Raw genomic sequence first — 24,738 nt, 5'->3', positions numbered from 1 at the left:
AAAAGGAAAAGTAAGCTGTACATAACAAGAGATTCCCAGTTTCATACATGTCCTCTTTCTCTGTTCTACTTTATATATGGAAATGCTCACTTTATTTGGGTGTTTATTAAGTTCAGAATTTAAAAAAATTAGTGACAATAAAATGCAAGCTCCCTGATGTCAAGGACTGGTTCTCTTTTTTCATTATATCCCCAGCACTTAGCTCAGTGGCTGGCACCTAGTAAGCATTTGACAAGTGTTTGTATATTGAATATATAAATCTGAATTAGTAGTAGTAATAATAATAATAAATAAGACTACATAACACTGACCATGTGCCATGTACTGTGCTAAGTGTTTTTAACCATTATCTCATTTGGACCTCACAACCTGCAAGGTATCCCCATATTACAGATGGGGAAACTGAGGCAAACCAAGGCTAAGAGACTCACCCTGGGTGACACAGCTAGTACAGAACTCAGGCCTCTCCAGCCCCCATCCACTATTATCACTCCCTGGCCAGTCTGTCTGTCTTCTTCATTACCTATCCTGTTGTTTACAGGATCACAGAGTTGGAGCTGGAAGGGACTTCAGAGACCACCTAATACACCCCCCTCCTTTTAAGATAATAATAATTATAGTCATAGCAGCTAATATTTCCATAGAACTTACTGTGTGCCGGGCACTGTGCTAAGTGCTTTACAATTAGTATCTCCTTTGATCCTCACAACAACCCTGGGAGGGAGTTGCTGTTATTATCCCCATGACGATACTGAAGCAGACAGAGGGTAAGTGACTTGCCCAGGGTCACACAGGGTCAGTATCTGAGGCTGGATTTAAACTCAGGTCCCAGGCTCTGTCCAGCAGCATCACCTAGCTGACAGGAGGGATCACAGAATCACAGCCCTAGAGCCGATAGGGACCTCAGACATCATTCAGTACAACCCCTTCATGTCACATTCCACTTTTCCCATTCCAGCTTATTAAAGAATCTCATAAAACATGGAATCCCCTAGAAGAGGCAGCATGGTGGGCTGAAAGAACCCAGGTCTGGGACTCAGAGGACCCGAGATAGAAACTTGGCTCTTCTACTTACTGCCTGTGTGACCTTGGACAAGTCTCTTCCTCTCCTGGGCCTCAGTTTACTCAACTGTAAAATGAGGGTGTTGGACTAAATGATCCCCAAGACTCATTTCCTGGCTATATCTTCAGTGCGTAGGCCCTCCATATCTCTATCTATGAGGAAGCAATGCGGCACAGGGGGCTGGACTGTTGGACCTGGAGTCAGGGAGGCCTGGGTTCAAATCCTGACTCTGTCACTTACTATCTGTTTGGCCCTGGGCCTCAGCCTCCTTACATGCGAAATGATCCTACAGCTTGTCTAAGTCTTGGGTGCTTTATCTGTAAAATGAAGATAATGATAACTGTGATATCACCCTTCACAAGACCATGAGGTTTGAATGAAATAATCTACAGAAAACACTTTGGCAAATGTTAAAGTATTCTGGAAATGTCGCTTGGGGCCATAGCTCAGGGTTAGAAGGACCTCAGAGGCCGCCTAATTAGTCTAAGAGATGTGGGAACTGAGATGGAAAAAGAGTAAGCATTTGCCCAAGGTAACAGAGACGTTAATGAGCAGAGACAAGATGAGAATTCAGATCCTGCGACCCCAAGTTTACTGCAGCTGCATCCAGCTGCCTCTCTTCTACAGGGAATCCACCTTAAGAACCAAGGGGAAAGGGAAAATTCAAGGGGCCTCATCAGGCTGCTATTGTCCTGCATCTCTGTCTTTGAGTCAAGGCAACAAGCATTGTTGTTAAATGCCTGCTGCGTAGCATTACAACCATCTTTTGCTTTTGTTTTTTTGTTTTTTGCTAGGCAATGGGGTTAAGTAACTTGCCCAGGGTCACACAGCTAGTAAATGTCTAGTGTCTGAGGCCAGATTTGAACTCAGGTCCTCCTGACTCCAGGGCCAGTGCTCTATTCACTTCACCACCTAGCTGTCCCATAACCACCTTTTGTAATTTGCTCTGTGTATTTCCTTTCCCTGGGGATACAGACTAAAAGATTTCTCCACCACTTTAAAAAAAATAATAATAAAAGTACCCATTGGAATGCATCTGTTGCCAGTTTTGTAATCAGCCATCATCAGACATACCAGAGAGGTGAAGTAGCCCACCCGCATGATGTCATTGGCTCCCAGGAATTCAGTTACCATCTCGGTGCTGATGATTCTCAGAGCTACTTAACCAGCCCACGTTCTCTGCTGATTTCCAGGCTTCCATCTCCAACGGTCTACTGGACATCTCAAACTAGACATCCCGGAGACATCTTAAACGCATCGTCTCTGAAATTGAGCTCGTTATCTTTCCCCCAAAACTCTCCCCTCTTCCCAATTTCCCTATTTCCATCACGAGGGCTGCCATCTTCCCCAGGCCTCAAGCTCATTCCCAACCTCTCAATTTGTCTCCCCTCCCAAATCCAGTTGGTTGCTAGGTCCAGAGGGTTCTATGCTCCCAACATCTCCCACATCTCTCTCATATGCCTCCTTCTCTCCTCCTGATATGACCACCACCCTGGCATAACCTCACCCCTGGACTACTGCAGTAGCCTGCTGGTTGGTCCCTCTACCTCAAGCCTCTCCCTGCTCCATCTCATCCTCCACTCAGCTATCAAAATAATCTTCCTAAAATGCAGGTCTGACCATGTCACTTCTCCTTCAATCAACACCAGTGGCTCCTTATCACTTCCAGGACCAAATATAAAACTCTCTGTTTGGCTTTTAAAGCCCTTCCCAAGCTGGCCCCCTCCTAGTTTTCTTTCTTTCTGACACCTAGTTTTTTTAGTTTTCTTACACCTTACTTTCTAGTTTTCTTACACCTTACACACTCCTACCCTACTCTTCCATGCAATGACCCGGGCCTCCTGGCTATTCTTCAAATAATGCACTTGATCTCCCACCTCTGAGCATTTTTCCTGGCTCTGCCCCATGCCCAGAATGCCCTCCCCCTCATCTCTGCCTCCTGGCTTTCCTGGATTCTTTCAAGTCCTAGGTAAAATCCCAACAACAGGAAGCCTTTCCCAATCCCCTAGACTAATGCATGATGGACGTCTAGTGACTTCCTTCTACTGATTATTTCTGCTTTATCTTGTCTACAGCTCTGAAATGTTGTCCTTGTAAATCATGACATTGGGACCACCCTGGAAGTGAGACCATCCTTTGGCTAAGACCTTTAAGTACTCAAACACTAAGTCCCCTTAGGTCCAAAGCAACCAAACCTTAATATGGCATTTCATTCTATGGTGAAAGTGTGATGCCAGGGTTCCAGTTGAGCTAATAAGACAGCAGGGGTTCTAATCACCTCTTTGAATATCTTCTTTTGCCAGGGGAGGTGTCCCTTCTATATTACTTCAACGATTTGTGGTTTTGTCCATGGGATCACAGCCTCTCTGTGATTTAGTAAAGTGTCTTCATGGGTTACTGTGAATGAAAAATGCAATCTCCCTTTGGTCAACCTAGGCTGGTCCTCGGGAAACATCTACAGTTATCACTGGACCTTTCCTTAAAGGTTTTCTAACTTGCCCATAAGACAACATGACATCAAAGGAGGGCTCAGATGAAGTTTCCCCTGGGTTCTGAAGCCCATCCCAGAAATATCTGGAAGAAATGCTGCTCTTCAATTGGGCTGTTGGGCTCTGCCATGTGAAACCAAATTGGGCCCAGGAATTCTGGGTACTTACTTTCATCATTAGAAACATTCCCCAAAGACGTGTGGCTGGAATAGCGCTTGTTTTCACTTTCACTGAGACATCTTTCAATCCAGCTCTCTGAAAAATTTTAAAAAAATGCTTTGTTAGCATTTGTGGGGAAATAGGAACCTTGTAAATTCAATTAATTATTTCATTATGTTAAAAAAAAACCCCACGAACTTCACCATTGTCTTCTCTTGAAACTTAACCAAGATGAAATTATGTTGCTCTCATTATAGATTCAGAGGGGGAAGGGGCCCCAGAGGCCACCCGGCCCAACCCCCTCAGTTTTAAAGCAGCTGAATAAGACCCAGAGAGGTCAGTGACTAGACCACGGTCACAAAAGTGGCCAAAGGCAGAATCAGGTTTTGACCTCCAGAGCTTTTGACTGTAAACCCAATAAGACAACCCATTTATTCCAAATTTAATATGCATTTGGGGAAATTTTTGTTTTTCTGTTGTTATTGTTGTTTTTGGAGAGGTCCTCAGACCTTAATAATAATAATAATAATAATAATAATAATAATAATAATAATAGGTAACATGCATACAGCACTTACTATGTGCCAGGCACCTTTACAATTATTATTTCATTTGGCCCTCCCAATAACCCTGTGAGGTAGGTGCTATTATTATCCCAATTTTACAGGTGAGGAAACCGAGGCTAAGTGACTCATCCAGGGTCACACAGCTAGTCAGTGTCAGAGGCAGAATTTGAACTCAGGTCTTCCTGACTCTAAGTCCAGCTGTCTATCCACTGCTCCACTTAGCTACCATTAAGAAAGAAGTATGGTATTGTGGATACAGCATTGCCTTGGAGCCAGAGAGTCCTGGGTTCAAATCTCATGTCAGCCATTTACCAACTACATTAGCCTGGGCAACTCACTTGGCCTTTCTGTGCCTCAATTTCCTCAGCTGTAAAATATGGGGATTGAATTCTAACGTCCCTTCCTGCTCCAGGGTTATGTTCCTACATACCTGTGAAAACCATCTTTCTAATACTCCATGTATTTCAGCTCCATAAGAAACACTTCACAGTTATAGACAGATTTACTGTTAGTTATCAGTTCATTTTATCCCCCAAAGACTGTAAACTCCTTGAAATTAGGGATCATTTCATTCTTCATATTTGTATCCCCAACACAACACATCATAGGTGATTATGGTTGTTCAGCCATATCTGACTCTCCATGACCCCATTTGAGGTTTTCTTGGCAAAGATACTGTAGTAGTTTGCCATTTCCTTCTCTAGCTCATTTGACAGATGAGGAAACTGAGGCAAACAAGGTTAAGTGACTTGCCCAGGGTCATACAGCTAGTGAGTACCTCAGGCTGGATTTGAACTCAGGTCTTCCTGCCTCCTGGCTCAGTACTGTATCCACTGTACCACTTAGATGCCCAAGCAGGTACTCAGTAGATACTTGTTAATTGACTGGTTAACATAACAGACCTTGTAGGGTAAGAGTAATCAATTCAAGAATTATTATCCCTAATTTACAGGGGAGGAAACTGAGATTGGGGAAGTGATAGGATTTTCTCAAGGTCAAACATAGTAAGGCATACAGAATTGTATATGCTAGAAGTGCCACTGGAAATGAAAAATAATGTGGCTAACCTGTTTCATAGGCTCAGATTTTTTATATAGAGAACATTCTTAGAGTAACTTACACTTGTAACCCCAAGCCAATTGAGTCCACTGATCAGCAAGTATTTATTAAGTGCCTACTGTGTGCTGGGCACTAGGCAATTACAAACTGGTCCAAAATAGCGCACTGGGACAGGTATCACATGCCCTCTTTGCTAAACAATTTTAATTAAACTTATCCCTCACCCAATAACTGTTCATCTCCTGTTAACTAATGGTCTGATATTTGGAGATAAGTCTAGTCTGTAAATGTCCAACCTAATAGACGCATACACACACAAAGAGAAGATAAAAGAAGATAATCATTTGTGGACATTAATCAGACCCAAGCCAAATATATGCATTACCAAATGAAAGGACCATAGGAAAGACAGAAATCCACAAGCATTTTTGAAGGTTTTAGTAAATGGTTTTAATAGATGAAGATGAAAGGGAAGAGAATGTTGATTACAGAATTATCAACACAGATCATCTCTTAAGTAATCCTTCATCTAACTCGAGAAGTTGGCCCAAGCATCTCAGGTTAAACAACCTCAGGCCACCATCTTAGTTTACATTTGGGCCTAGCCCTTCCTTGTGGTCAACTACCATTTTGCATTGGGAAAAGAACTTGTGTGTTCTCTCTCCAGTGCTAATGCCAGTGGCTCCCAACATGTGGGTCCTAAGTGTCTGATGTCTTTAAATTTGCATGGGCACCATGCTTTGTTATTTTAATTGAATCCTTAAAAGCCAAAATGAAATTCCAGTCACTAGTTTGTTAAACAATTTGGTATAAACAAATAAGCAAACATACTATCTGCAGTGTTTCATACACAAAGTAACATTTTCAAATGTGTGTGGAGGATTTAATGATCAACAAAATACAAATTTACTTTATACCAAAAAAAAAAAATTAGTGGAGTTGGATATAATTCATAGACTCACAGAATCAGAGTTGAAAAGGAACTCAAAGTTCATCTGGTCCAACCTAGACCAAACCAAGAGTCTCCTCTGCAACCTCTCCCAACAAGTGTTCACCCAGCCTTTGTTAGTGAACCTTGGAGTATGGGTGGGGGAAGAAAGGCAGGAAAATGATATTATTATTATTATTATTATTATTATTATTATTATTATTATTTTGTACTATAAAATGCAAGGGGATTATGATAATTGATTCATGGATTTAGAACTGGAAGGGACCTGACAAGTGATCTTGTCTAACTCCCCTCATCTTACAGATGAGAATGCTGAGTCAGGTAAAAAAGCATTCATTAAGCACTTACTATTTTGCTAAATACAATTTAGGGGATACAAAGAGAGGCCAAAAACAAAAACAAAAACAAAAAACCACCACACCAAAAACCCAATCCCTACTCTCCAGGAGCTCATAGCCCCATGGTTCAGAGGTTCAGAGAAATTAGGAGAATTGTTGATGGTCTTATAAGCATGAACTCAGTTCTTACATTAATTCTAAAATGGTCAATTAAACTAGACAGGCAATAGGTACAGGGAACTCTACTAAGTGTTAGTAGATGTTTGAAGATGGTGTATAGTTAGTGAGGCAAGTAGAGCGTGCATTATAGAGACTCAGTTTAATGTACAAATCTTTTCCTGCTCTATAATGTATATGGAAATGTTATTTGGCATTTGTTTAAAAAATTGTTTTAAAAAAATTTTAAAACACAGGATCACAGTTTCAGAGCTAGAAGAGGCCTTAGAGTCTAACCTGCTGATTCTACAGATAAGGAAACAGAGGCACAGAGAGGTTAAGTGATTTGCCCTGGGTTATGCAGCTGGTAAGTGACTAAAGGGAGATTTGAACACTGATCTTCCTGATTCCAAGTACCGTACATAATGCTGCCTACACGGACAATAAACCCACTGTCTAAGCAAGCTCACACCCAAGAAATCATGGATGCATTGACTTGTCAAAGAAAATCATGCCACATGAGCAGATGCAGCCAATATGGAACATTGCTGTCAGATTCAGGTGATGTGTTGGTCATTTTCACCAAACTGCTTTTTTTCTGCTCTCTTTTTTGTTTATTCTATGTTACAAGAGAAAGTTCTCTAGGCAGAAGAAGGGGAAAGGATATATTGGAAAATGAAGGTTATATAAAACAAAAGATACCAATAATTATTTTTAATATGAAAAGGGAAAATTGAGGGTAATTTAGAAATATTCTACAAAATTGAATATTATATAAAAGATACTTTCTCAAAGGTATCTGCTTACAAAATTTTATGCATATTAATGTATGGATATACACACATATATGTAGATAGATATACCGATAGATTGATTGATCAATAGGACAGGTGGTTGGTGCAGTGGATAGAGTACCTGGTCTGGAGTCAGGAAGTCTCATTTTTGTGAGTTCAAATCTGGCCTTGGATACTTACTAGCTGTGTGACCCTGGATAAGTCACTTAACCCTGTTTGTTTCAGTTTCCTCATCTGTAAAATGAGCTGGAGAAGGAAATGGCAAACCTCTCCAGCACCTTTTCCAAGAAAACACTCAATGAGGTCATGAAGAGTTGGACATGACTAAAACAAGTGAACAACAAAATAAACAGAAACACACCTACATAAGGTGGTGTTTACCTCTTTTATGAGGCCACATGAGGGAATGTCATCTGGCCAAGAATGCTGGCATTTATTTCTGCCTATTAGAGACTTTTTCCCAGTCTGCCCTCTACTGATAAAGGGGAAAAAATGGGGATAGGAATCCTTGCAAAACATTTTACCTTAAATAAAGTGAAGGGAAAATAATGATGACATTATTCTATAGACATGGGAAGACGAGCAAACACCATGGTGAGATGCCAAGGGTATATTTCTGCCTGGTTTTGGTCCATTGAGCAGCTCATTTTTAGCTCCTTCCTATTCACTTAGTGGAAGGTCAGATGATGCCAAGGAGGAGAGTTGAGAGAGATCTGTTACTTTTAAAGTAGGTGTTCTTAATCTGGGGTACATGAACTTACTTTTTAAAAAATATAATCTTAACTGTACTCTCATATAATTAGTTTCCTTTGTAATCCTATGCATTTTATTTTATGCATTTAGAGGCATGATTCTGAGAAGTCCAGGGGATTCACTAGATGGCCAAAACACACTCAAATGGTTAAGAACTCCTGCTTTAAAGGGAAAAGGCTGTAAAGAGACATTGCACAGCTAGCTCGTGTCTGCCTGGGTTACAGTATTATACTTGGAATCAGGGAGATCTGAGTATGAATCCTGTCTCAGACATCAGTTGTGGAAGCCTAGCAAACCACTTAGCCTTTCTGCGCCTCAGTCTACTCAACAAAAAAATAGGAAGAAAAATAGCATCTGCCTCCCAGAGTTGGAGTGCTTGAAAACCATATTATTGGTCTCCTAAACGTCACATTTAGAAAATGGAAAATAGTCGGTCACTCTATCTACCAACATGCCCAATGATCTCAGAACAAAGGATCCGTTTCTCCTCAGTGTAGCCAGTTATAGTTGTTTTCTGAGCACCAGTTCCTTTAAGGAATCTTCAAAGTGCCTCTAAACACTCCAAGGTCCTTTAATAATTAGTGGGTTCCCCCCCAGCCCCCCAGGTTTCCAAAACACTTTATGTTATCCCATTTGATCCTCACAATAACTCTACAAAATCAGTGGTACAAGTGTGAATTACAGGAAAGGAAACTGAGGCCCAGAGACAAAGTGATTTGTCTAAGGTCACACAATTAGGCAGTGGTGTAGCCAGGAGTCAAATGGGGGTCTTATGAGTGTCACAGGATTTAGATGTGGGAGGGCAGAAATCACTGGCTCCCATGTATGTATTTGATTCCATGAGTCGGAAGAGTGACTTCCCTTCTTTGGTACAAAGTTTCCTCCCCCTTAGGGCTGTCTGAAGGGACCTTCTAGAGATGAGATCATCCCACCGCCTCATTTTGAAAAGCTGGAAGACCTCCCCCTCCCCAAAGCCATCTATTATAATCCTCTCACTTTACAAACTTAGCTACAGTCACACCAGTGAGATTTGAACTCATGGCCTCTGACTCTGGAGCCAGCATTGTTTCCACCATAATTCATGGTAGAACACAACTCCAAGCCTTGCTTGCCTAGTTCCAGATCCAACCCTTTGTTCCATGATGCTACATTTTCTTTTAGGTTATTCACCCAAGTGATAGTCCAAATATACCCCAAATATAGCATGGACACAAAAGCCACGTTCTCAAGGCCAGGCTCTGGTCTGGAAGAGGTGCTGATGCAATTCAACTCAACAAACGCTTGGTAAGCCCCTACTATGCACCAGGCACTGTGATGTGCTGGGAAAACAAAGACCACACAACCAACCCACCAAGGGCTTCCCATTCTACTAGATTGATTATAATAATTACTTAATTATAATTATAATGATAATGGTAAAAAGTATGATGAAGATGATGACAAAGCAACTAGAGTGTAGTAGAGAGCTGGTCCTGCAGCCAAGAAGACCTGGGTTCGAGTCTTGTCTCTGAGCCCCATTAGTTGACCCTGGGCCTTAACCTCTCAGAACCCCAGGCTACTCCCTCAGAATAGAAATTATAGAGAACTAGACAAGGAGAGAATGTCCACACTGGAAGTTCCTCATACAAATGAAATTGTGGCTTCAGACCAAAAACAACAATAGTAACAAATAGCTTCTACCCAGATGACTTCAGGAAAGAGTAATTTCATAGCACCTTAGAACCACAGGGAACTTTGGAGGCCACTGAATTCCACCTGCCACTTAATGAAGGCGTTCTTGTTCTGACTCATGACTTCCTTTGCTGAACAGCCTGAACCGATAGGAAGTTCCCCCATTTCATAAGGAGGGGACACTTGGCTCCCATTTACGTCCATTCACTGGTTCTACTTCTGCCCCCAGGAGTGTCCAAGGATCGCTCCCTTTCCTAGAAGACGACCCTTAAAATGCACGAAGATGACGAATGTGTCACTTTCCAGTCCTCTCTTCTTCCCAGCTCAACATCTCCAAGTCCTTTCTCTAACGGCCATTTCGAAACACCCTCCCCCCGTCCTGGCTGCGCTCCTGGGGACATTCTCTACTCTGTCAGTTTCTTTCTTCAAACACTACATCACGCCTCAAGTCAATCCGACACACTTTTTAAAGAACTTACTAGTGTCTGTGAGGGGTGTTGAGGATTCAGAAAGGGAATGATCCCTACCCTCAGGGTGCTTAAGGTCTACGCAAGGAAACAGCACGTAGGCTGGTAAGTGTTAATAAAAATTAGAGATAGGGACCAGACCTGGGATTTCATTGGTATGGGGAACTCCCAGAAGAAGAAATTCTCTCTACCAACGCTTAGAGTCACACTGCCAATTTCTGAGCCAAAACAACTCAGTTTCCTCATCTGTAAAATTATATACATATATATGTGTGTGTGTGTGTGTGTATATGTGTATTATATATATATAGTATATGTGTATGTATGTATGTGTGTATATATGTATATATGTGTGTATATATGTGTTTATATATGTCTGTGTATATGTGTGTATATATGTATATACATATGTGTATATATGTGTGTGTATATGTATATATGTATATATGTATATATGTGTGTATATATGTGTATACATGTGTGTGTATATATATGTGTATATATATAATAGTATCTGCTTCACTGGGTGGTTGCTGTAAAGATCGAATCAGATCAAGAATGTAAAGTCCTTCCTTGGCAAATGTTAAGTTGACATATAAACGTGAATTAATTTTTATAACTTATTCTTACCATAATAATAATGAGAATAATAACTGACATTTGTATAGTGTTTGGTGATTTATTTCCCATTTGATCTTCCCCAAAGTCTTGCCAATTATCTCTAGTTTGTACACAGTTCACCTCTGGTTGCCCCCATTAGACTGTAAGCTCCCTGAGAGCAGAGACTGTTTTTTGCCCTTCTTCGTATCCCTAGCACTTGGCACAGTGCCTGGCATATGGTAGGAGCTTAATAAATGTTGACTGACTGATTCTATTATTCCCACTTCACAGAAGAGGAAACTGAGGTTTAAGAAGGCTAGGTGACTTGTCCGAGGTCATCCAGGTACTAAGTGTCAGAGGCAGGGTTAGGAATCAGGTCATCCTTACTCCAAGTACAGCAGTACTAAGATCTTCATCCTCTACGATGTCTGAAAATACGCCAGGGAGTCTCAGCCCCAGTTGGCTTTGGCCTGGGCTGTTTGGGACACTTCTGTCCCATCCAGAGGCAGACGAGGAGGACGTCTGCCAGAGAACCAGGCTGCACGTGTGAACGAGCCACCTCTTTCATCTTTTCAGCTGTCTCCTTTTGGTAGTTATGGGTGTGTCAAAAGCTGTTCAACCAGGATGGTGTCTCTCAATTTTTCATTTTTTAAAAAAACAAAGCAGTCAGTGGCCACAGGTGCCACCAGATGGGCAGTGACAGGTAAACGACAGGAAATACTTTGGCCCAAGCATCAGAAGGCTTGGCCAGGAACTAACTACCTGAGTGCCCTTGTCTCTGAGCATCCTCGTGTAGAAAATGAGGGCTTTGGACCAGATGACCTCTGAGGTACTGGGGCCATGGGATTTAGACCCAGAAGGGACCAAACAGGTCACCTGGTATAACTCCTTTATTTTACAGATGAGGAAACTGAGGCCTGGAGAGGTGAGGTCACTCACCTAAGGTAACCGAAGTAAGTGATGAAACCAGAATTAAAACCCAGATTATGGGAGATCATTGGAGATGATTGGCTTTAGAGCTGACAGGACCCCTTTGAGCTAATCTAGCCTAATCCCCTCATTTGGCAGAAGAGGAAACTGAGGCCCAAGGTCAGATAGGTAGTGAGTAGCAGTAGGTCCTGAGACTTTACACCCAGTGCTAGCTCTAATGCCCTCTTAATTAGAAGCTTCTTGTACAACACCCTCAAAATCAATCCTTTGGTCCAGATATGTTTCTTGTGGCATGCCTGTGCCGGGTGGCTTTTCATGGTGGAGTCTTACAGGGGAGGGTCAGAAACCTGCTCTCCGTGTTTGCTCTCTACCTGGTCAGCCTGCATAGCACACATGTGTACAGAGCAGACATGGGCTGTTTGGGTGTATTCATTTATGGGTCATGCGTGAGCTATGATTTCTGTTTTGTTATGTGCACTTTTTGCAGTTTCCACTTGTGTCCCGACCAGTATATGCTGTAAGGCCTTTAAAGGTAGGTTCTAGGGGCACAGTGAATAGAGCACTAGCCCTGGAGTCAGGAGGACCTGAGTTCAAATCCATCCTCGGACACTTACTAGTTATGTGACCCGAGTTTGAGTCCTACTACCTACCTTTGTGACTTTGGACAAGTCACTTCTCTGGGCCTCAGTTTCCTCATCTGCATAATAAGGATATTGGACTCGATGACCTCTAAAGTCCCTTCTCCTATGAACCCCTAAGAGTATACAAGTTCCCTAAGGTAAGGGCTATTACATTTTAAAATGTGTGTCCCCAAGGCCAAGCAGAGTGCCTGACAGACACTAGGTACTTAATCCTTGGTAAATGCTTCCAGAATGTTAATTGAATTGCCCGTAGGACAGAATTAACAATGAACGAATTCTAACAGAAACAAGATAGAAAAACAGACACATCAAGAAGGTTACTTTCCAAATTAATGACACAAGAAATTGTTGCTCTCTGCTTATAGAAATAAGCTACATAGGAACGCAGCTTACAGAGGTTACTGGGCAGTGTATTGGGGGTGAAAGCTGGTGCATTAACAGGCCTGGTTTCTGGACACTCCTGAGTTGAAAAGCGTCATCTCATGGTATTGTCTGGAAACCTGAAAAGACTTGAGGATGGGAACAGGCCTGGACAGACTTTCTGAAATACTTTAGAAGGAGTTTAACGCGTATGGCATTCCCAGGAATCTTCTCCATGTTCTTCTGCTACATTTGAGAAAACAGAAACCAAGCATGGAAGTGATCATCTCATGGGGCAGGGGAGCAGAGTCAGGAAAAAGCCCTTCCAAACTCCATCTCTTAATTCCTGTTCAGTATGTCCCTTGATTTTCTAATTTAAGGTCTGTAGATGCAGTGAAGAAGCCCTGGATCTGGAGACAGGAGACCTAGGTTCAAATGCCAGCTCCAACGTCAGCTGGCTCTGTGACCTTTGGGTGAGTCACTTTGACAATCCAGCATCAGTTTCCACATCTGTAAAATGGGTCTACATACCACCATCACTACCTACCTCATGATGTGGTTGTGGAGAGAGTGCTTTGTAAGCCACAAAATGCCACAGAAACATAAGCGATTAATGCAATAATGTTTCACTGTGTAAGAAACAACGAATATGACAGAGAGGCATGGGAAGACATCATCATAGCTAACATTTATAGAGTGCCTACTGTGTGCCGGGCACTGGGCTATTTTTATCTCATTTGATCCTTACAACAACCCCGGGAGGTAGATGCTACTGTTATCCCTATTTTACTGATGTGAAAACTGAGGCAGACAGAGGTTAAGTGACTTGCCCAGGGTCACACAGCTAGTAAATGTCTGAGGCAGGAGTTGAACTCAGGTCTTCTTATATGAACTTCATATAAGAACTGATACTGAGTAGAAAATGATGTATATAAGAACCGTCACAATGTCCGTGACCTAATGCATTGAGCACATGTGCTGCTCAACACCTGGCCGGTCAGATCATAGACAGAGCTGGACGGCACATTGGAGGTCTTGAGACACTCCCTTATCATGCAGATGAGGAAACCAAGGCTCGGAAGAGGTGAGGGACTTGTCCAAGGTCATACAGGTAAGCCAGCATCAGAGCCAGGATCAGAACCTAGGTCTTGGGACTCTCCTTATCCAGGGATCTTTGCCTAACATTCTTAACACTTGTTTGCCTCCCTGGCAGAGAAGGCCAGTGGTGAACGGCCCAATTGTTCCCTTTTTGGTTCTAACAGAGCAGGCTAAAGAAACAGCTTCTCTTTAGCAGTAACCCTGTGACCCAGATTCCAGAGCAGCGCAGTCCCTGGCCGGGCCGCCCCGCTCCCAGGCCCCCAGGGCTTTGTATCTGCCTGCCCCGTTGGCAGGAGGATGAACCCCTCCCAGCACTCATCCAGCTGCAGTTTCCTTGGGCTTCCTCCTGGGGCTTTCAGCTCCATTCAGTCCAACACATTTATTTATGACAGACCTACTACGTGCGAGGTGCCCCTCCTCCTGGCCTTGCTCACTCTCTGAATTCCAGCAGGCCTATTTTGTAACTGTTAAAGGGGCCCTGCCTGCAACCTAGGTCTCTCCTGCGACGGTGCCTCAGGTTACAGCGTTATGTGGAAGAAAGAACTGAATGTTGAGCCGGGAGGCCAGGCTTGGGCATGAGCCAACCGATCCTGGTATCGGCCACTCCGGGCTCAGCCATTACTGCTGTGCGACCTTGGATAACTTAATTAACCTCTCTGGCCGGAGTGTCCTCATCCGTAAGGTGAGGGAATTGGACTAGGTGACTCTAAACCCCCTGCCCCCACTCCACCTCAATGTTCTTATGACCACACCTTAGTCAAGTCAGCACGTTCCTCAAGGCCTCAATTTCCTCATCTGCAAAATGAAAGAAGTGAACCAGACAACCTCTCAGGTCCCTTCTGGCTTCACATTTGTGATTTTAAGATACTTGGGCAAGTCACTTCCCTTCAGTTTCCTTATCTGCAAAACGGGAATAATAATACTTATTTCATTTACCTCACAGAGTTGTTATAAAGAGACTCCTTCAAAAATCAGAGAGTGCTCAACAAAGATGGATTAGTGTTAATATATTCTCTCTTTCCTTCTCTCCTGAACCTACTTTCTCTGTGTGTGTGTGTCTTTCTGTCTCTTCTGTCTTTCTGTGTGTCTCTCTTTGTGTGTGTCTCTGTCTGTCTCTGTTTGTCTCTGTCTGTTTTTCTCTCTGCCTCTCTCTCTGCCTGTCTCTCTGTGTCTCTGTTTTTCTCTCTGTCTGTCTGTCTGTGTCTCTGTTTTTCTCTCTGTCTGTCTGTCTCTCTGCCTCTCTGTCTCTTTCTCTGTCTGACTCTGTCTCTCTGTGTCTCTCTTTCTGTGTCTCTGTCTGTCTCTCTGTCTCTCTGTTTTTCTCTCTGTCTGTGTGTGTCTCTCTGTCTTTGTTTTTCTCTCTGTCTCTCTCTGTGTCTCTGTCTGTTTTTCTCTCTGTCTGTCTCTCTGTCTCTCTGTGTCTGTTTTTCTCTCTGTCTCTCTCTTTCTGTGTCTCTGCCTCTCTCTCTGTCTCTCTTTGTCTGACTCTGTCTCTCTGTTTTTCTCTGTGTCTCTCTCTCTCTGTGTCTCTGTCTCTCTGTTTTTCTCTCTGTGTCTCTGTCTCTCTCTGTCTCTCTTTTTTCTCTCTGTCTGTGTGTGTCTCTCTGTGTCTCTGTCTGTTTTTCTCTCTGTCTGTGTTTCTGTCTGTCTCTCTCTCTATCTCTCTGTCACTCTCACTCTCTTTTTCTCAATCTCCCCACCCTCAATTCTATACAAGAAGCATCACTGCACACCAGATCTTGTGCTAGATACAAAGACCAAACGGTGTATTCCTGCCCTCAGACAACGATCCTGCTGGTTCCCCAGAGTGGGTACAATATGCTCCCAGGTAAGCAGATTAGAGTGGCTTCCAAAGTTATCCCATGAAGTTTCAATAGGCAGAGAGTACTCATCCATGGGGGGAAGGAGAGGGGTCTTGAAAGGCCTCAGGGGAAGGCAGCCCCGGAGCCGGGGGGCTTTGAGGGAAGACAGGGCTTCTCCAAGGCAGGGAGAAGGAAGTACTTGGCCAACCTCTTTCCTAGTGTGCCCTTGGCCAAGTTCCCTTCCCTCTCTGGCTCAGGCCTCTGAGGACCGACCTGGCTCATTTTAGAGCCTCGTCACTAGGTGGGCCAGCCTGCAGGGAGACGGGTTTTTCGACCACAGCTACTCTTGAAGATCATTTCCTAAGTTCTGAGGGAGACGGCAGTGATGCTCTGTCAAAATCATTGATTATTGAAGTGTACAGTAAACAAAAGTCAGAGTTGGGGCAGGCCCTAAGGAGGGGCAGCTCCCTGGTGTGCAGGATCCAGGGAAGACTGCAAAGAAACCTCTTTAATTCTGCTTTTTATAAATGCACACATTTTTAATGTCAGAAAATTCTGCCCTCCATGACATGAGGCTGTCTTAGCCTCCATTAATTCACCTTTGGCAAAAAACCAACCCTACTGGGCACCGATTTCACCCATCGCCCAGGGCATGCTAATGCTGGGTCTTTGATCCACTGGGTGCCTCCTATGTATAAGACCCTTGGCGAGGCACCGCTCTAGGAAATGACCATTGCAGGAGCTTCAGACAAGAAAGGACCCAGCCCAGAACACTTCCACACCATATTCTATTCACCTGCATCTCTCGCTTTCTCTTCATCTCTCCCCTTTTGGTTTCTTAGTTAGACCCAATCTACTTTGAAAATAAGTATAGTGTAGTGGTATATGGGGCTAGGTGGTATAGTGGATGGAGTGCCAGGCTGGAGTCAGGAAGACCTGAGTTCAAATCTGGCCTCAGACTAGCTGTGTGACCCTGAGCAAGTCACTTAACCTTGTTTGCCTCAGTTTCCTCATCTGTAAAAAGAGCTGGAGAAGGAAATGGCAAACCACTACAGCATCTTTGCCAAGAAAATGGGGTCACAAAGAGTCAGATACAACAACCGAAAAAAAACAATAGTGTAATGGAGAGGATGTTGGGTTTGGGAGCAGGAAGGCTTGGGTTCAAGTGTGACTCTGACATCTGCTACCAGCGTGATCCTGGGTAATCTCGACCCCTCTCTGAGTCACACTTTCCTCATGTGTAGAATGAGGGGGTTGGTCTAGGCTGCCTTCAAGGTCTATGAGCTTATGACCCTTCCCTTCCTTCAAACACTAATGGTCTTTTCCTTTCTTCCTCATCCCCCCCTCCTCTTGTCCTTAAATATTGGCCTGAAACTTCTACTTTACACAGGCAGTCCTGAGGACCTGCTGGCTCCTGGATGCCCTGCCTTTAGGCCCTACCACTCTGTGCAGGGGTGCCAGGCTTTAAGACAACTCGTTAAATGAAACCCCTCAACCTCTTAAACACACACTGCAGCTCCTTATTTTATGTAACAGCAAAACAGGACTGTTTCCACAGTGAAGCGGGAGAGCATTTGTTTGTAGATTGCTTACTTGGCTGCAGGGAAAAATTGTAGAGCACAGAAAAATCAAGGTTAGCTGCCACTATTAACCTAAAGGGGATGGGGCAAGACTGCGGATTTCCTGGGTTCAAGGAAATGCCTTCCCTCCACCTGCTAAGCAACTGACAATCTTCACAAGATGCTCAGAGCACCGAACAGGGTCACGCCCAGCCAGGACATGTCAGGGAAGGGAGCTGAGTCTGGGCCTTCCTGGTTTAGGGTGGGGGGGCTCTCTCCGCCCTGGGCCAAGCTGCCTCTCGGTGGCAATTAATGGAAGGCCAATTGGAAATGATGGTGAAGCATCTTTCAAAAGAAGTTAATTAGGGGCTGGAATTTAATTGACAATATTTTATAATTACCTTATATTATATATTATATATTACATTTATGATTATATATATAATATATAATTATATATTATAATTAACAACATTTTATAATTAACAAAATAACGTGAAGGCTAATCCCAGCGAATGATTTCCTATGGGTAACAGGTATCAAATGTTGCCTTCTCAATGGATCAGGGAGAAGCTGCAGGGAGGGAGAGAATTTGGAACTGAAAATTAAAATTAAAACATACACACACACAAATAATAATAATTGATGTGCAGCTTTTTAAAAGCCTAAAGCAAGGCACGCCGTGATGCTGCTGCACAGGAGCCCCACGATAAAGGGCTATTTCGTCTCCTACAGCTGTGGCTGGCTCCTTCAGCTTTTCAGCAATTGGGCTTTAAATTCAAGCCTTCCTCATCTTACCCAATGATTCGTTGGAGGAGTCCTTTAAACAGAAATTTCCCTTTGGGCTTGAAGTATTGTTTACAATTCATTAATTTCTTAACTCACGGTGGGGGAGAGGGTTACAGCCAATCGGAGGTTGATGAACTGAGGTAGAAAAGGGGTAGAGGATCTTGGGGATTTAATGGAGAGCCAGGGAAAGAGGCTCAGCCCCAAGGGAAAGGGACAGGACCCAAGATTTCCCAGGGAAGGAAACTCGCTCAACCAGCCTGGGTTGGCACCTTCCCTACAATGCCAATCTTGGAGAGTTGTCTGAAGTGGCGGTTCTCAGTTATGACCCTTAAGGGGGTCATCATAGTATTTTTCACCCACTCACAATGTCTCCTCCAGAAGTGACCATTCTTTTAGGAGGACAGAATGCCAGGGTATAACCTGGCCTGCTTGAGAAGAGCCTGGCATCTCTATTTAGAGTCAGATTGTGAGCACTTCCAGTTATCCAGGAAGAAAGCCTCCCCGTTTGGACCCAGGAGCCACAGCAAAATTGCAGGACGTCACCCGAGTCAATGCAAATCTCTAAGTCAGTAGTCAGAGCTGGGCAGGTCACTCTGAAGTGTCTGTCTCCTTGTCCCAGGCTCTCTCCCAGGCCCTGACTTCAGGGGCAGAAGAGCCAGGGGGGAGGGCTGTGGGACGGGCCTGGGTGAAAAGGAGGCCTGGATTCACTTCTCTCCCTGATCAGTCAAAAGAATTTCTGCTTCTCCCCCCAGCTCTTCTATGGGAGCCCTAGAATTCCAGCCCTGACTAGCAGCTAGGGCACTGGGCTTAGGGCCAGAAGGACCTGGCTTCACATCCCACCTCAGATACTTACTAGCTGTGTGACCTAGGGAAAATCACCTCATCTCTCTGGGCTTCCCTTTCCTCATTCGAAAAATGGGATGAGGTATGTGTATGTGGTAGGGGTGAGGGTGGGGGGGAAGGGGGTTGTCCTTGCTGGCCGTGAGGTCCCTTCCAGCTCAAAATCTATGATCCTGAGATCATACCATCCCCCGTTATCCCAACCTTGCTGGCCTTTGACCCTTTCGGGTTCCAACAACCCCAGAGAAGGACAGAATTCTGAAGAGCTGGCCTTCTTGGGAGGTCCTATAGAAATGCACTGTCTTTGTTCTAAGACAGGGTTCAGTTTAGGGCAGGGGGAGGAGGAAGGCATTATTTCTATTCATCCCCAGCTCTTCTCTCTCCCTCACCCCTCACATCCAATAAGCTGCCAAGTCTTGTCACTTCTTTCTCAAACACATCTTCCTCATTCTTCCCCTTCTCTCTGCTGATAGGGTTGCGAGCCTAGCACAAGCCCCCCAATGCCTCTTACCTACTACATCAGCCTCCAAGGGGTCCCCCCCAACTCAAGTCTCTGCCCTCTCTCATCCTCCCTTGTCCCAGCTGTCCAGTTGATACATATCCCTATGGCCCAGATCTGGCTAGATCTCCCCACTGCCCCCAAATCGCTGGTGCCTTCCTCTTCCTTCTAGAATAAAATGCAACAGTTTACAGAATGACTATGGTGACAGTCAGCTGGATGGCACACTGCATAGAGGGCCAGGCCTGAAGTCAGGAAGACTCATCTTGCTGAGTTCCAATCTGGCCTCAGACACTATCTGTGTGACCCTGGGCAAGTCACTTCACCCTGTTTGCCTCAGTTTCCTCATCAGTCAAATGAGCTGGAGAAGGACATGGCAAACCACCCCAGTATCTTTGCCAAGAAAACCCAAAAGGTGTCACGAAGAGTTGGACAAGACTGAAACAACTGAACAGCATGACAATCAAAAGGACCACACTGAAGACAACAGAACTCTGCTTTGTACTGTGACCAATCTTGATGCTGCAAGTTTGGTAGGAAAACAGATAGACCAGTTCTGAAGGTAGAGGCCCTGGATTCAAATTCTGCCTCAGGTACGTACTAGCTGTGTCCCACTGGCCAAATCACTCTGTTTCCTCATCTGTAAACCAGGGATAATAACATGGCCTACCCCAGAGGGTGGCTATGAAAATCAAATGAGGTAATAGGGGTAAAGCATTTTACAAAAATTTAAAGCACTATATTAATGTTAACTATTATTGTTATTATTCTCAAAGAGATGATTGATTCTAAGTATGGAATGGAACATTTGTGGCCAGGATATCGCTTTGTTTGCGTAAGTATATTCTCAGTTACAACGCACAGTTCTACCGGAAAGGGGCAGACGTAACTGAAAAGTGATAGCAATGGAATGTATGTGTGTGTGTTTGTGTGTAGCATGTATACAAACATATATATATATAAAATTATTTATTTTAATGCCAATGTGGCTCTTTGGATAATCCAGCCCCGGCACGAGCCCTCTGGGGTCAAAGGCTTTCCCACCCACCATCTTTTCCTTGCCACAGAACACAGCCTAAGCAAAGCCGCCGATGACTGGGGCTCTCAGTAGGTTTGGATGGGTCTCCCCGACTGAGAGCCTGGAGCTCCCTAGTGCTGTTCCCAGTGGCTCTCACGGTGCTGGGCACATAGGAGGGGCTCTAGGATTGGGCAATCAGCCGAGCACTCTGTGGAGGATGACTTGGCTAAGGCCCAGAAGACCCCTCTCCAGGAAAGAAAAGGATGAAATACTGCTGTCCCCCCAAAGGGTGGTCAGCACTCTCCAGGGAAAGAGTGCTCCTGCCTCTTCCTAGGCTACAATTTTAGGACACACGGAGGCGGGGAAGCAAGGCGCCAGAGAATCAGAGCCTGCAGCAGAGTGGTGGTGGTGGGAAGCCCACTGGGTACCAGAAGACTGTAGGATGACCATCAGAGGACCAGGCGACATTGCCGTAAGAGCTGGAAAACATTTTCCTAACATTTTCTTACTAGATGGTCACAACCCAGTAGTGGATAAATACTAGACATGGAATCAAGAAGATCTAGGTTCAAATCTTGCCTTAGACACTTGACTAGCTATGTCAACCTGAGCAAGCCACAGAACCTCTGAACCTCAGTTTCCTCATCTGTGAAACAGGGATAATAATAGTATCGACTTGACAGAGCAGTTGTGAGGTTGAAATGAGAAGATACAAGTGATTTATAAATATGAGTAATTACTTCCCTCCCTCCCTTTCAGAGGTGAGGGTCAATGGATAGGGAACACAGCACACTGCTGACCTGTTGGCTAGTTTTACTGAATTTCTTTTTTCCTCTTTCTTTTATTTTTTGTTACATGAAATCTCTCTGGGATGAGGAGAGAAGAAGGATATATTCACAAGTGGAAATAATATTAGAAAAAAATTACATCAACAAATAATACATTTAGACATATTTGTGTAGCCATCTCTAGGGTGGGGTGGGCAGAGGGAGGGAAAAATGCAAAGTGCACAGCAGAGAATAAAAGGAAATGTAGCAGGAAGCATAGAGAGCGAAGTAGCTTTGAAAACGGTGTGTAGTGCTTATAGAGCGGTTTTTTTTTTAAGTGAACAATGTGAAATGTAAATTCATGGTTTTATAGTGAATCATCTTTCTATATTGTGCTGTGTACATGGAAATGTCCTTTGTCTTTCTGTATGTGAGTTCAAGATGAACAAAAGAAATAAAATAAAACAAGGCAAAAAAGTGTGTATCTATACATATATACATATACATATACATTTTATATATATATATATGAAATATCACCCCCATTTTACAGATGGGAAAACTGAAGCCCAAGTGGGGAAGTATCTTGCCCAAGCCTCGCAGTATTTAGAGATAGAAGACAATTTAGAGGTCAGCTAAGCCTAAGTCCCTCTTTTTACAGGGTGTAGCAACTTCCTCCTGGTTCCCTAGGTAGGAAGAATAGCTACCATGCACATAGTGAGCACCTGAAGGTTTGGAAAGCACTTTATACGCACTATCTCAACTGATCCTCAGAACAACCTTTTCAAGTAAGGACTGCCAAAGGGACTAGAAAGAGCCCTGGATTGGGAGTCAGAAGACTGGGGTTCAAATCTCCTCTCTGTCACTTCATGACTTGGGTGACCTTGGGCTAGTCACTTCCATTCTCTAGGCCTCTGTTTCCCCCGAGGTAAGATGAGGGCACTTGACTAGGTGAAACTTGATATTTGACAAAGAAGGAATCTGAGCCTCAGAGATGGGAAATGACCCGCCCATGGTCACAAAATGTATAGGTATATGTGTGGGCATTTGAATTCAGGTCTCTCCTGACTCCAAATTCATTACCCTTTTCACTAAGTCCTCTCCAGTGAGTACCTGTACAGAGGTGTCATTACTGCTTCGTGCTGAGGGCTAGAGGTAAGGGTTCTTCCACCGCCCACTTCCTGATTCCCCCATACAATCAATCAATCAATCAATCACCACATTAGCTCCCTGCCCTAGAGAATATTACATTCTATCAGGAATGTCATAGTATCGTCTATTTAGAGGAGAAAACAAGGACATAAGTAAATATGAATATAATAAATAATAAATGAATGTTAATAATAAGCATTTATTAAGTGCCTGCTATGTACCAATCACTGTGCTAGCATGGGGGATGCAAAGAACGACATAAATATTCCCCACTTTCGAGGAGCTCGCAGTCTAATGGGGGAAATGACACGAAAATAACTGAACAAACAAGGCCCTGCAGGGATGAACTGGAGAAAACGCCAGAGGGAAGGCACTGGCTCTGAGGGGGGTCAGGAAAGGCTTTCTGTGGAGGGTGGGGCTTTAGCTGAGACTTGAAGGGGGCCCGGGGCAGCCCGGAGGGAGAGGTGAGGAGTGAAAGCATCCCGAGCATAGGGGAGAGGCAGTCAAAATGGCAGGAGTCAGAGAGTAGAGTGTCTTGTTTGAGGAAGCCAGTGTCACGGGACGGAAATACGTGGAGGACAGGGAGGAAGGTGTAAGAACCCGGCCAGGTAAGAAAGGGTTTTAAAAGTCAAACCGAGGGGTTTATTTTTGATCCTGCCAGTAAAAGGAAGCCACGGGAGCTGACTGAACAGGCAGGTGATATGGTTGGACCTGTGCTTCATTATGGTAGTTAAGTGGAGAATGGATTGGAGAAGAGATTGGCAGGGTCACGGGAGAGGAGAAGGCATATGCCAAAGATGTTGCTGCCAGGCCTCGGCAACAGACCAGATATGGGGGGTGAGAGACAGATGATAAAGAGTCAAGCCTGGGTGATTGGATGACCTGGGATAGTAGTGCCCTCAAAAGGAAGAGGGAAGTGAGGAAGAGAGTGGAGAGGAAAGGTAAGGAGCTCCACTTTGGACATCCAGACTTTGCACAGCGCTCAGTCCCTCCCTCAAGTCAAATTCAATCGCACAGTCATGTCATCATCTCCCTGATGCCACGGTCCTCCTCGAGAGTGAATGACAAACCACACACAATTCAAGATGACTGCAAGGCAGGTGGAAATTTGAGACTTGAGGTCAGCAGAGAAGTTGGGGCAGGATGAGTAGATTTGAAAATCATCATCACAGAGACGGTAATTAAACCCACAGGAGCTGATGAGAGCCCTCATGAAATAGTATAGAGGGAGAAAAGAAGGGCCCCAACAGAGTTGTAGGGGTGCCTACAATTAGGGGGAATGACCTGGATGAAGAATTTTGGGGAAGGTATTAGTAACTAAGGGATCGGGAAAGACTGGATCAGATCACAAGAATCGCAGATTTAGAGCTAGGTGAGAACTCAGAAACCATCAAGTTCCACCCTCTCACTTTACAGTGGGGAAAACTGAGGCACAGAGAGGTTATGTGACTTGCCCAGGATATGTGACTCCAAATGCATTGTGCCGCACAGACTTCTGGACCAGTTTCTGCTTTCCCACCCAGAGTGGCCTGTATGTGTCCTGGTGGGAACACAGCCCAGGCCTGGAGGAAGGGCAGTGTACAACAGCCTGCAGGATGCCAGCCACCACCATCTTCATGGACCCCTGGCGGGGGCCCCAGTAGAAATGGCAACCAGTGCTAGAGAGCCCCACAGCCTGGGCACCGGGAAGAAACCCCAACGACGGCCGATAAATAATGCTTTCTTCTCATCAACAGCCTAGTTTCCAAACTTTCCAACGAGTGCTCGGGTAGAAGAATGCCCTGTTTTCTCTGAAACACTGGCATTTCTGAAAGGGGCCGAGACTCCAGGCCCAGCGGCTTCAAATAGTCTGCCCACTGAGTCGAAGAGAAAAGTTCATGGAAACCAAATGCACTCCACGGCGCAGTGTCTCCCTCCACGCTTTAGAATTCGTGTGGCCCATGCCTAACACTTTGAAAGTCTGAGCTGGGCGCCTTCTCAGAGAAAGGGGGCCTGTTTTGGAGGCTGCTGGAATCTGGGCTCCTTGTCCATTTCTAGGCCATTGCCACGGCCAGCTCTTATTGCCTCTGGAGAGCCAAAGAAGGTTTCTGAGAGAAAGGATTTCTGCTTAACCTGCTCCCTCCCTCCCAAATGCCACACAACACACCAGCAGAGATGAGGTGAGCTGTAGAAAAAACTCTGCTCCGTCTCCTTGGCAGGGGAAGACCTGAGGGTTT

General features: G+C 44.4%; 1 protein-coding gene across 3 annotated transcripts in view; it reads right to left on the bottom strand.

Moving 5' to 3' along the window:
• Positions 1–24,738, bottom strand: part of RFX4 (regulatory factor X4) — a 131,494-nt gene that overhangs the window by 88,801 nt on the left and 17,955 nt on the right. For all 3 annotated transcript variants that reach the window (XM_020982427.2, XM_020982428.2, XM_020982429.2), the window contains exon 2: positions 3,721–3,807. In XM_020982427.2, coding sequence (XP_020838086.1) covers positions 3,721–3,807 — 87 coding nt within the window. The remainder of the gene's footprint in view (positions 1–3,720; positions 3,808–24,738) is intronic.

Source organism: Phascolarctos cinereus, unplaced genomic scaffold (genome assembly GCF_003287225.1).
Source record: "Phascolarctos cinereus isolate Bilbo 61053 unplaced genomic scaffold, phaCin_HiC Scaffold_1;HRSCAF=81, whole genome shotgun sequence".
Lineage (NCBI taxonomy): Eukaryota > Metazoa > Chordata > Mammalia > Diprotodontia > Phascolarctidae > Phascolarctos > Phascolarctos cinereus.
This window is presented reverse-complemented; position numbering and strand designations above follow the sequence as displayed.